This window comes from Abrus precatorius, unplaced genomic scaffold (genome assembly GCF_003935025.1).
Source record: "Abrus precatorius isolate BTA unplaced genomic scaffold, Abrus_2018 Scaffold95, whole genome shotgun sequence".
Lineage (NCBI taxonomy): Eukaryota > Viridiplantae > Streptophyta > Magnoliopsida > Fabales > Fabaceae > Abrus > Abrus precatorius.
The window spans coordinates 4979-18245 of record NW_020874445.1 but is presented as its reverse complement, the minus strand read 5'-3'; the positions used below and the strand labels follow the sequence as shown (position 1 = coordinate 18245).

General features: G+C 29.4%; 2 protein-coding genes across 2 annotated transcripts; both read right to left on the bottom strand.

The window, feature by feature from the left end:
• Window positions 1-1921: 1921 nt before the first annotated feature.
• Window positions 1922-4312, bottom strand: LOC113851888 (NAD(P)H-quinone oxidoreductase chain 4, chloroplastic). The gene is given in 4 exon segments (XM_027482206.1): window positions 1922-2214; window positions 2217-2891; window positions 2894-3433; window positions 4117-4312. Coding segments are annotated over 4 exon segments (1704 nt in total).
• Window positions 4313-5352: 1040 nt separating this feature from the next.
• LOC113851889 lies at window positions 5353-9756 on the bottom strand. The gene is made up of 4 exons (XM_027482207.1): window positions 8475-9756; window positions 7883-8416; window positions 6101-6598; window positions 5353-6015 (listed from the first exon to the last, which is right to left on the bottom strand). Exons 1-4 carry the CDS (start codon window positions 9637-9639, stop codon window positions 5486-5488), a joined length of 2727 nt encoding a protein of 908 aa, XP_027338008.1. The 5' UTR covers window positions 9640-9756; the 3' UTR covers window positions 5353-5485.
• Between the last annotated feature and the right edge of the window lie 3511 nt (window positions 9757-13267).

Here is a 13267-nt window from a genome sequence, read left to right as displayed (position 1 = left end):
TAACAAATACAAACGTCAGAATAATCTGAATTAACTTTATTCAAATAACATTTTTGAATATTAAAATACTAATATAATTGGAATATCTAAATTCGTTTTCATATCTAAATTAGTATTCTACCAATTTAGGATAGTATAACGATATTCTAAATAAAAAAATACTTTGAATGTAGTGTTCCATTTTTGATGAAAAATTTCACCATTTTTTTATTTATTCTATATTCTTAATTTTATTTTTCTATTCCTTTCTAAAATTTTCTAAAATGTAATATATTTAGAATAAGAAAAAATGTAATATATTTAGAATAAGAATATAGAATAATAATATATATATAGATATAGAATTTCGAAAATTCTAATAGATTCTCTAATAGACTTCTTTTAATTCGTTAATGTTTAGTAAACAAATATTACACTTTAATTGATTCTTTATTTGAATCTTGACAATTGACTAAAAATTGGTTATTATGATTTCGAGTAAGCCGCTATGGTGAAATTGGTAGACACGCTGCTCTTAGGAAGCAGTGCTAGAGCATCTCGGTTCAAGTCCGAGTAGCGGCATGATATCTTATCCTCCAAAAGAATAAGTCCTATAATGAACTCAATTCCTATTTCTATTCCTAGTATTCTGATTTTTATTTATTCTATATGATATTTTCAACTTTAGAGCATATATTAATTCATATATCGTTTTCGGTTGTATCAATTGTAATTTCAATTCATTTGATAACTTTATCGGTCAATGAAATCCTAGGATTATATGATTCGTCCAAAAAAGGCATGATAATAACTTTTTTCTGTATAACAGGATTGTTAGTTACTCGTTGGGTTTTTTCGGGCCATTTACCATTTAGTGATTTATATGAATCATTAATCTTTCTTTCATGGAATTTTTCCATTTTTTATATGGTTCCATGCTTCAAAAAGCATAAAAACAACTATTTAAATACAATAATCGCACCAAGTGTTATTTTTACCCAAGGCTTTGCTACTTCAGGTCTTTTAACCGAAATGCAAAAATCCGTACTATTAGTACCTGCTCTACAATCCCATTGGTTAATTATGCATGTAAGTATGATGATATTGGGTTATGCAACTCTTTTATGTGGATCATTATTATCAGTAGCTATTTTAGTCATTTCATTTCGAGAACTCATACAAATTATTGGTAAAAGCAATAATTTGTATTTTTTAAATGAATCATTTTCGTTTGCTGAAATCAAATACATGAATATGAATGAAAGAAATAATGTTTTACAAAAAACTTCTTTTTCTTCTTCTAGAAATTATTACAGGTCTCAATTTATTCAACAATTAGATCGTTGGGGTTACCGTATTATTAGTCTAGGTTTTATCCTTTTAACAATAGGTATTATTTCAGGAGCAGTATGGGCTAATGAGACATGGGGGTCATATTGGAATTGGGATCCAAAGGAAACTTGGGCTTTTATTACTTGGACTATATTCGCAATTTATTTACATACTAGAAAAAAGAAAAAAGTAGAAAATTTAAATTCTTCAATAGTGGCCTCTATGGGCTTTTTTATAATTTGGGTATGTTATTTAGGAATAAATCTATTAGGAATAGGACTACATAGTTATGGTTCATTTACATCTAATTGAATTAAAGTGAGTGAAAAAAAACTTCACAAATATAAATATGGAAACCATTCATTATATTATATATAAGAAAGAATATATATATATGAAGCAAACTTCCCATAAATCATCGAGAACCCTTTAAATCAAGTAATGTAGTAGTGATTCAAGGGTTCTCACAAACAACAAGCATATTCAATTACAACTTAAATTCATTTTTTTGTAAGTTAATACAAGAAAAAAATATTTTGTTTATTGTACATAAGATTTTTTACTATTTTTTCTTTTTTTTTTTTCATTTATTCATATTCACGAAAACTATCTATAAAAAATTGGATAGAATAGCTTCAACTTTGTTAGCCGAGAATGAGAAAATGAAATCCGGATAAATACCAATACATAGTACGGGTATAAGGATCGAAATTGAAATAAATAATTCTCGTGGCCCAGAATCAAAAAAATAAGAGTTTGGTGTATTAAAAAGCTTGTATCCATAGAACATCTGCCGTAAGATAGATAATAAATAAATGGGAGTTAATATCATTCCAATTGCTGTTACAAAAGTGATTAGTATTTTTGTAATTAAAAGATATTTTTGGCTGGTAATTATTCCAAAAAAACTATCAATTCTGCAACAAAACCGCTCATGCCCGGCAATGCAAGAGAAGCCATCGATAAAATAGTGAAAATGGTGAATATTTTTGGCATTGGGATAGCCATTCCGCCCATTTCGTCGAGATAAAGAAGACGTAGTCTATCATAACTAGTTCCCGCCAAGAAAAAAAGCGCAGCGCCAATAAATCCATGAGAGATTATTTGTAAAATAGCGCCATTAAGTCCCGTATCGCTTATAGAACTAATTCCTATAATTAAGAAACCCATATGAGATACTGAGGAATAAGCTATTCTTTTTTTTAAATTACGTTGACCAAGAGATGTTGAAGCTGCATAGATTATTTGAATTGAACCTAATAGCATTAACCAGGGGCAAAATATAGAATGAGCGCGGGATAATAATTCCATATTAATTCGAACCAATCCATATGCTCCCATTTTTAATAAGATTCCGGCTAAAAGCATACAAGTGCTGTAATGTGCCTCCCCGTGGGTGTCTGGTAACCATGTATGGAAAGGTATAATTGGCGATTTGACAGTAAAAGCAATAAAAAATCCCATATAGAAAATTATTTCCAGCGCCATGGGATACGATTGATTAGTTAATGATTCAAAATTTAATGTTGGTTCATTAGAACCATATAAACCCATAGCCAGAATTCCCATTAATAAAAAATGGAACTTCCTGCAGTGTACAAAATAAACTTTGTAGCTGAATACAAACGTTTCTTACCCCCCCACATAGATAAAAGTAGATAAACGGGAATTAATTCTAATTCCCACATGATGAAAAAAAGTAAAATGTCTCGAGAAGAAAATGATCCTATTTGACCACTATACATTGCTAACATCAGGAAATAAAAAAATGGTGATTCTCGAGTAACCGGCTGAGCTGCTAACGTAGCTAAAGTGGTGATAAATCCTGTCAATAAAATGGGTCCTAAAGAGAGTCCATCTATTCCGAATCTCCAGTAAAAGTCAAAAAAATGGATCCATTTATAATTCTCTGTCAATTGAATTAGTGGATCATCCAATTCTAAATGATAACAAAATGCATAGGTTGTTAGAAGGAGATCCATTAAGCATATACAAATAGTATACCACCTAATCACCTTATTTCCTTTATGAGGAAATAAGAAAATTAAGGAACCTCCAGCTATTGGCAAAACTACAATTATTGTTAACCAAGGAAAATAATTCGTGATAAAAATAAGATATACTTAGACCAGAAAAACCCGCGCTCAAAATAGAAAAGCAATTTTTTTTCTATTTTGAGCGCGGGTTTTTGTCAGTAAAAAAAAACGTATTTGTGTGGTGTTTTTTGAAACGTATCAATAAGCTAGACCCATGCTTCGAGTTGTCTCATGCCATAAATAAACTCGAACACTTAAGAAATCCGTCGGACAGGCGGATTCACACCTCTTACAACCAACACAGTCCTCTGTTCTTGGGGCAGAAGCAATTTGCTTAGCTTTACATCCGTCCCAAGGTATCATTTCTAATACATCTGTGGGGCAGGCTCGAACACATTGAGTACATCCTATACATGTATCATAAATCTTTACTGAATGTGACATTGAATCTATAGAAATCTTTGAACATCAAAAATTGAAAATTTTCGATCTAGTAAACTCGTAAATGAATTCTATATTTAGACACCAGATGAATCAATGATTTATCAGAATTTTGCTAATAAAAATAGACTTATAGATCAATTCATAAGAAGAGAATAGGACCAAAATACTTTGATTTCTTTTATTTATTTTCACAAACATGATTCTAAGTTGCGTATCATACATGCTAATTTGAATTGATAAATATTACACTATTCATTCTAAATTCTACTTTTTATGATTTATTATAATCAATACTATTTATTCAACAAATTCAATTGATTCATACGGGTTGATTTTTTGTTACGATAAATTGAGGAAACAATAGCAGGTCCGATAGCTGCTTCAGCGGCTGCAACAGCTATAACAAAAATTGAAAAAATATTTCCTTTTAATTGGCGACTATCAAAAAAATCAGAAAAGGTTACGAAATTTATATTAACTGCATTCAGTATAAGTTCAAGACACATAAGGGCTCTAACCATATTTCGACTCGTGATTAATCCATAGATACCCATAGAAAATAAATAGGCACTCAAAATAAGTACATGCTCGAACATCATTGACCAACTCCTTACCAATTTTGATTCATTTCATCAATATGAACAAGAATTCAACGGAAATAACTGGGAGAAAATTAAACAAAATAGAATTCAGATTTAGATTATTAGTTAGAATAAGTTCTTATTGGCGAGCCACAACAATTGCACCTATCAAAGCAGCTAAAAGAATTATGGAAATGAGTTCAAATGGAAGAAAAAAATCTGTTGATAAATGAATTCCAATTTGTTGACTAGTACTTATAAAATCTTGTTCTATAATCTGATTTGGTCTCACAGTCCAAATAATCCCGTACCATGATGTATCTGGAATAGTAGTTATTAGTGAAACAAAAATACTTGTACAAACCATCAAAGTAATTCCATCCCCAATGGTCCAAAGACGAAAATCTTGGTAATATTCTGACCTATTCATGAACATTACAGCAAATATGATTAAAACATTTATAGCGCCCACGTAAATAAGTAGCTGCGATGCAGCTACAAAATGGGAGTTTGATAAAATATAGACTAAAGATATACAAACAAGAACCAGTCCCAACGAAAAAGCAGAAAAAATTGGGTTGGTAAGTAATATTACTCCTAGACTTCCTAATATAAGACCCGATCCCAGAAAGACTAAAAGAAAATCATGTATCGGTTCAGGCAAATCCATTATATGTAAAATAAGAGATAAATAAATCGAAATTTCATGACTTTATTGATATGACCAGGAAAAAAATTATATACTAAATACTAAATTTCTCTCCGCATTGAATTCAATCAAATCCTAAGATAATAAGTGTGAATTGCTATAGGTACAGTTATAGGATCAATGTCATTCCATTCTTTCTATGAAAGAGTAGTTTGAAACTATACGAAAACTAAAGTATATATATAATATATGTATCGAATATTTCTACTAATAGAATATCTAATATAAAAATATCTACCTCTAAGATTTATTCTTTTTTTTTAATAACATTTTTCTTATTATCCAAATTTATATTATTCATATATATTATTCAAATACATATATTTATATATAGAAATATATCGAATATGATTTGATTTATATAATCTTTATTTTTAGAAAAAGATTTTATAATTATATTATAATTAACTTAATTTTATTTGAATTGTTCGAATTGTATAATCATCAATTACTGACACTGGTAAACGGCCCAAAGCAATTTGATTATAATTCAATTCGTGACGATCATAAGTCGAAAGTTCATATTCTTCAGTCATTGATAAACAATTTGTTGGACAATACTCAATACAGTTACCACAAAATATACAGATTCCGAAATCAATACTGTAATTAAGCAATCGTTTCTTTCGAATATCAGTTTCCAGTTTCCAATCAACAACGGGTAGATCTATGGGACATACACGAACACATACTTCACAAGCAATGCATTTATCAAATTCGAAATGTATTCGACCACGGAAACGTTCCGATGTGATTATTTTTTCATAAGGATATTGAATAGTTACAGGTAAACGATTTGCGTGAGATAAGGTAATCGTGAAACTTTGACCAATGTACCTTGCAGCTCGGACTGTTTGTTGACCATAATTCATAAATCCAGTTATCATAAGGAACATATCGTGAATATCTCTGATTATTTTTGTTTTTTTTCTTTCTCTTGTTTGAGACAAGTTATGAATATAGAAGGTCCGTTTTTTATAGTGAAAACAATTGAGACGAAGTTGTTAATAATAGATTACCGAGAGAAATGGGTAAAAGAAACTTCCATCCAAAATTTAATAATTGATCTATTCTTAGCCTAGGTAAAGTCCATCTTGTTGTGATAGAAACGAATAAGAACAAATAAGTTTTAGCTAGTGTAATAAAGATACCAATTGTTGTTACAAAAACTCCATATGCTTTATTTATTTCAAAAAATTCAGAAACAAATATGTACGGAATAGAGATATTCGGACCACCAAAGTAAAGAACTGTTACAAACAAGGAAGAAATTAATAGGTTTAAATAGGAAGCAATGTAAAATAAGCCAAATTTGATACCCGAATATTCGGTTTGATAACCCGCTATTAATTCTTCTTCCGCTTCTGGTAAATCAAAAGGTAATCTTTCACATTCTGCTAAAGAAGAAATTAGAAAAACGATGAAACCCATAGGTTGACGCCACAAATTCCATCCCCAAAAACCATATTTGGATTGCGCTTCAACTATATCAACTGTACTTAAGCTGTTAGATAATCCTAGTCGGTGATAACATTACTGTTCCCATCTCTATTACAGAACCGTACATGAGATTTTTCACCTCATACGGCTCCTTTTAAGCCTTCAATAAATCTAAGGACCAGACCGATTATTTATCTCTTGATATATTTATAAAATGGATAAGATTCGATTTTATCGGACGGTTCTGAATTAGACCAATTGAATTCTGTCTGTTTTGTTTTATTTAATGAAAAAATTAATAATAAAGAAAAATACATTTCAAATTTTATTTGAATAAATAAAAGATACAAAAAGTACTTCTGAATTGATCTTATCCCTTTAAAAAAAAATTGGAATTTGTTGAGTAATAACTGAATTCTTCAATAAAATACTCTTTATAGAATTCTCAATAACTTCTCCATCATTTTCGATTACAAAAAAGAATTATACATTCGTTTTCTGAATTATGACATGAATTCCATCTTCCTAGAATATAGATGTAAGAAAAAAAAAGAAAAAGGGTATCACTTTTTCTTTCGCTCCTAGCCTTTTTTTGTGCAACTAAAAAGGGACTCAAAAAAAAAAGTGAATTAATGAAAACAAAAGTAAAGGATTATTTCGTTCCTGATAGTCATTTATTTAATCAGTGGATGGGAGCATACTCTGGATCGGAATTGTAGGGAGTACTGCCTGATTTTTTCTACCAACTTAAAGCCCCAATTAGTATTCTTTTTCTATTATGTATAAATGCTCTTTTGGATATTTAAAAAAATTTGCGTTACTAATCCTTTGTGTATTTTGGTGTTTCTACCCATCCATTCATTTTTTTATTAAACCCCTTTAGTTATGTTAATACATGTATGATAATTCATACAAATGATAGTGAAAACTCAAAAAAAAGGTTGGTTTTTCTTTTGTGCCCGCTTCAAGACAGGATGACTAATCAACCAACCTTGGGGGTAAATGACCTCTTCTACTGAAGAAATAGAATAGAATTTTTTTTTTCACTTAATTCTTATACATGGAAAATGAGACTCAATATTTTGACTGCAATTTTAACTCCTCATACTATCTATTAACTATAAGTAATATATAACTATAAGTAATATAGTATATATATAGAATTAATAAATTCTATTCAATAGAAGCTGTTTTATTTCACTCATATAACTATCTGATTAAATTCTTCAATCCGAATTTCGAAAAAGAATAATGATAAGGATATATATTCAATTTATTATCCTTCTTTACTAGAAAGCACTATAAAGAAAGGGGGGAGTATAGCAATAGTATCGAAAAGCTTCTGTCTCAACGAATCGCACGTAGAGATATTGATAACACACATAGAGTTAATGGTATTTCATAACTAATCGATTGAGCAGCAGCTCGTAGACCACCCAAAAAGGAATATTTATTATTTGACCCATATCCTGACATAAGAAGTCCAATGGGAGCAATACTTGAAATAGCAATCCATAAAAAAACACCGATATTGAGGTCAGATAAAACAAAGTTATAATTAAAAGGAATTACTGAATAGCTTATTATAATTGATATGACTGATATGAATGGTCCGATACTGAATAAATTAATATCTCCTCTAGATGGAATAAGATTCTCCTTGAAAAGTAGTTTTGTTCCGTCTGCTAGAGCTTGAAGAACTCCAAAAGGACCAGCATATTCAGGTCCAATACGCTGTTGTATCCCTGCGGATATTTCTCTTTCTAACCATACAATTGCTAGTACACTTATTGTGATTCCTAATACAAGAATAAAAATAGGGGCAAATACCCATAGAATTCCATATACCTCTTTAAAAGATTCCAATCTGAAAAAAAAATGGATATCTTGTATTTCTGTTGTATCAATTATCATTTCAACGATCAACCTCTCCCATAATGATATCTATGCTACCTAGTATTGTCATAATATCGGCCAATTTCATTGTTTTAACTAATTGAGGAAGAATTTGCAAATTGATAAAACCCGGTGGACGAATTTTCCATCTCCAAGGAAAACCATTTTGATCACCTATTAGAAAAATTCCTAATTCTCCCTTAGGAGCCTCAACTCTTACATAAAGTTCTTGTTTCGGCAATTCAAAAGTCGGAGACGCTTTTTTACTAATAAATCGATATTCAAAATCATTCCATTCTGGCTCTGTTTCTTTATCTAAGCAGCGAATTTCTAAATTTTCATATGGTCCGCCGGGAATTCCTTCCAAAGCCTGTTGAATAATTTTTATAGATTCCGTCATTTCACCAATTCGAACTAAATAACGAGCTAACGAATCTCCTTCTTTTTGCCATTGAACTTCCCAATCAAATTCCTCATAACACTCATAATTATCAACTTTACGTAGATCCCATTGTATTCCGGAAGCCCGAAGCATTGGTCCTGATAAACCCCAATTTATTACTTCCTCTCCATCAACAACGCCTACTCCCTCAACCCGTTCTAAAAAAATAGGATTTCGCATAATAAGTCTTTGATATTCAACAACCTTTGTTAAAAAATAATCGCAGAATTCAAAACATTTATCTATCCAACCATGAGGTAAATCAGCCGCTACCCCTCCGATACGAAAAAAATTATGCATCATTCTCATACCTGTCGCAGCTTCGAATAGATCATATATTAATTCTCTTTCTCGGAAAATATAGAAGAAAGGGGTTTGTGCACCAATATCTGCCATAAAAGGTCCCAGCCACAGTAGATGAGAAGCTATACGACTCAACTCTAACATAATTACTCGGATATAGCTAGCTCTTTTAGGTACTTGAATATTTCCCAACTGTTCTGGTCCGTTTACAGTTATTGCTTCTGTGAACATAGTAGCTAAATAATCCCAACGTGTTACATAAGGGAGATATTGTATAATTGTTCGGTTTTCTGCAATTTTTTCCATCCCTCTGTGTAAATAACCCAATATTGGTTCACAATCAATAACATCCTCACCATCCAGAGTAACAATAAGTCGAAGAACACCATGCATTGATGGGTGGTGAGGTCCCATATTTACTATCATGAGGTCCTTTCTTGTAGCTGGGATATTCATAGATTTTTTTCCTCGATTCATAGAAGAATGAATCGCTTTAAAAAAAAAAAAAAATTCATCAAAATTCAAGATCTAATAAATCGAATAATTGAAAATGACTCTTCAAATTAACGAATTTGTGACTCCCGAATATCAAACTGATTTATTAATTTTTTATAACGTATTCTACTTTTTTTTGACAAATAAGACAGTAATCGTTGCCGTTTTCCCAGAATTTTACGTAAACCCCTTTGAGATAAATAGTCTTTTCGGTGCAATTCAAAATGCGAAGTAAGTCTTCGTATCTTATTGGTAAAATGGAATATTTGAAATTCAACTGATCCCGGGTTTTCTTCTTTTTTTTCTTCTGAAATAACAGGTATAAATGAATTTTTTACCATAAAAAAATGAAATGAAAGCTTTCCTCTTCCCCTCGCTTTTGATAAATATTTTTATTGATCAGTAATAGTAATGATACTCATTTTTGTATATAAATCTGAATTTCCTTAGGAATTCCTGATTGAATTCATTCTTTCTTATTAATCAATCCAATCTAAATAGATAGAAAAGATACCATATTTATGGATTCACCAAATAACAAATTGTATGCTTGAAAAATAAAAGACAATTTTGTTGATTCTTTTTTCGATCTAATGGATACATCATTAGATTAGTATCAATGCCACAATGTGTGTTCCCATTTATGTTATGTATATAACAATTTGTCTTCATATACCAGATATATATTATGGTAAATAGAAGACAAATTTCGATTAACGAATTTTCAATCGCGGATACATATGTAGCCTTACTATATTGAAACGACTTCCATTATGGGTATTAAACCAATAGCGATTTATACAAGCTAATTCTTCTAATCTATAATTTGGCCAAAGAAAAATTTGGAAATTCATTAGTTTTTTTTTATCTCTGTCAAGATCTTTTCGTTTTTGAGTCAAAAAATTATTACCTTTATTTTCATTGTAAAATATTGTGTTTCTATGCATACTATTTATATTCTTAGGATTTAAACAAATTACAATTCTCAACTCTCTACGACGTCTAGCGGATAAAATATTTTCAGGAACAAGCAAATTATAATTTTTTTTTTTTTTTTTTTCTGTTATTTTTGGATCTCTTGTCCGTGTAATGTATTTTTCAAAATTTTTCTTATCAACATTACTTTTTTCGGAGTATTTTTGATTCATTTTGTACTTACTCTTACGAATTAATGAGATACCCATGGTTTGATACATAAAAAATTGTTTATTGTTTTTTCTAGACAGGCGAACTGGTTTGATAATAAAAAATTCGTTTTTCATAAATTTTGTATTTTCATTTTTCTTCAAGCCTGGAAAAGTGAAATCCTTATGATTTTGAATCAGCATAATTTTTAGATCTAGTTCTTCCCTTTGAATAGAGGTTATAGCAATTTCTCTTAAATTTTTCAATCTAATCAGGAGACAGTATACTTTGACATTATTTAATATTCTTTTACCTAAGAAATTCTTCCAGTCCAAATGAAAAGTAAAAAAAATTCTTGTTAAGAAATTTAGTTTAGCCTTCATCTTGTTCTTGTCTTTCTTTTTCTTTATACCCTTACCATCCTTTTTACTGTCCAATTCCGCAAATTTTTTTTCAATATCTTTTTTTTGGTTTGAGGGAGATGATTCAAGATTTACTCGACCCGCGCATTCTGTTTTTGCTCGATTTTGAGTCTCTAACTCGAATTCCGGAGATTTCTTTTTTTTCGATGGTCTAAAAATATCTATTATTCTTTTCTTTTCAGTAATGTTATTTTGATTTTCACTAACATTTTGATTTATATTTATATTAAAATGGAAAAAAAGTGATTTGATTGGTATGATCCGCGGGTTATTTTGATATTTATATGCATTAGAAAATATCAAAAATTCTGAAACGAAAAAAAATTTCGTACTCGATATGGAACGATTTAGTATTTCTACATTTATTCCCATCCAATCAAAATACTTTCTATCCAGATTTTTTTCCATATCTATAATAGCATCTTCCGCTGTATAATTCTTCATAGAGATATTACTCATTATATCAAATAATTTTTTTTTATGCGTGTTGTAATTAGAAGAAATCGCTTGCTTTTTATTTGCGTGGAATGATGATCTATATCCATAAATATATGAGTCTTTATTTTCCGTATAATTAATAGAGTTATAGGATAAAAGATCATATCTATATTGTTTTTTCATTTTTTTTTTTTTTAATGCGTCTATTTGTTCTTCTTTGTAAAGAATTAATCGGGTTTTTTCATAAGAATCACAGTTGGTTAAATCTTTATTTTGAGCCACACGATGTTCATTGATTCTATTTCTCCATTTTTGTGGTACTAATCTAGACCATATGCTTTTAGATAAGTCATATTGATAATGACCCTTTAACCAATTTGTCCATTGATTCATTACAGAATTGGGAGGGTTCTTATGTTTTAATTTGGAATGAAATATTCCTTGTACTCCAAAAAAAGAATCCTTTATTTCATTCTTAAGAAAAAAAAATCTTCCATGATATTGAAAAACATATCTTAACTTATACTTATCTATGTTAATGTTGATTACTTGGTTTTGTGATAATTTAAAAAATACATATGCTTGTGACAAAAAGGAGACGTTACAAGAATTCTGTGAATTCGTATTACTAGTATTGTGTATAATCGAAATAAAGTGAATTATACTTTGATTTGTTTTATCAGTTATTTCTGTATTTACTTCATTATTGTAAATGGATCTATTTATCATTTTTTTTTTTGATTCCAGAAAAAGTTGTATATTGATCCTAGGAATACTAATGATATATAGAAGGATATCTATGTATATCCTTTTCAGGAAAAATTTAAAAAAAAAATGTGATTTACGAGTTAATCGAACATTTCTTATTTGTAATATCTGCAAAATATTTTTTTCTAATTCTAATCTTTTAGTATCATAAGTTGTTTTGTTCGAATGAATATTTATCTCTGAAATTAGAAGTCCCCCTTTCCTTTTTTCTTTTGTCATTTTTTCTATTTGTTTTAGAATAGTTTTTGTTTTAGCATTCAGGTCTTTTATTTTTTTTTTTATCAATGAACAATTTCCCCAATTTATAGATTGAATTGGAATGGTTGATTCGAAAATAATTGGATTATTCTTACAAATTGTTGAATCTTTTTTGTTTTCATTCAATTCATTTATTTTTTTGAGTCTAACAAATAATAAAAATAAAGAATGAAAATTTGTAAAATTAAAAATGAAGAGTTGTTTTATTTTTTTTTTTAGAAATAGAATACTTTTGCTGATCCATTTTGCAATATCTTTTGAGATATTTAGAAACCATTTTGTTCTTTCATTTAAAACTTTTAGAACTCGAAAAAAATAATTTTTCAATTTTTTCTTTTTTTTTTTGAGTTCTTTAAAAATAGGATCACAAAAAGAAAATCGATTTTTTTGAGAATCAGAAAAGGGCAATTCAACTTCCCTTCCCCAAATTGTTAAAAAACAGAAGTTCTTTTTTTTCACTTTTTTTTTCATTCTATCTTTTTCCTTTTCATTGGATCGTAACTTAGATCTGTGCCAAGGTTTCAGACGAAAAGGAAATAAGATCTTTATCTGAATACCGTCTGTTAGCCATTTTTGGGGAAATTCTGTTTCAGATAATT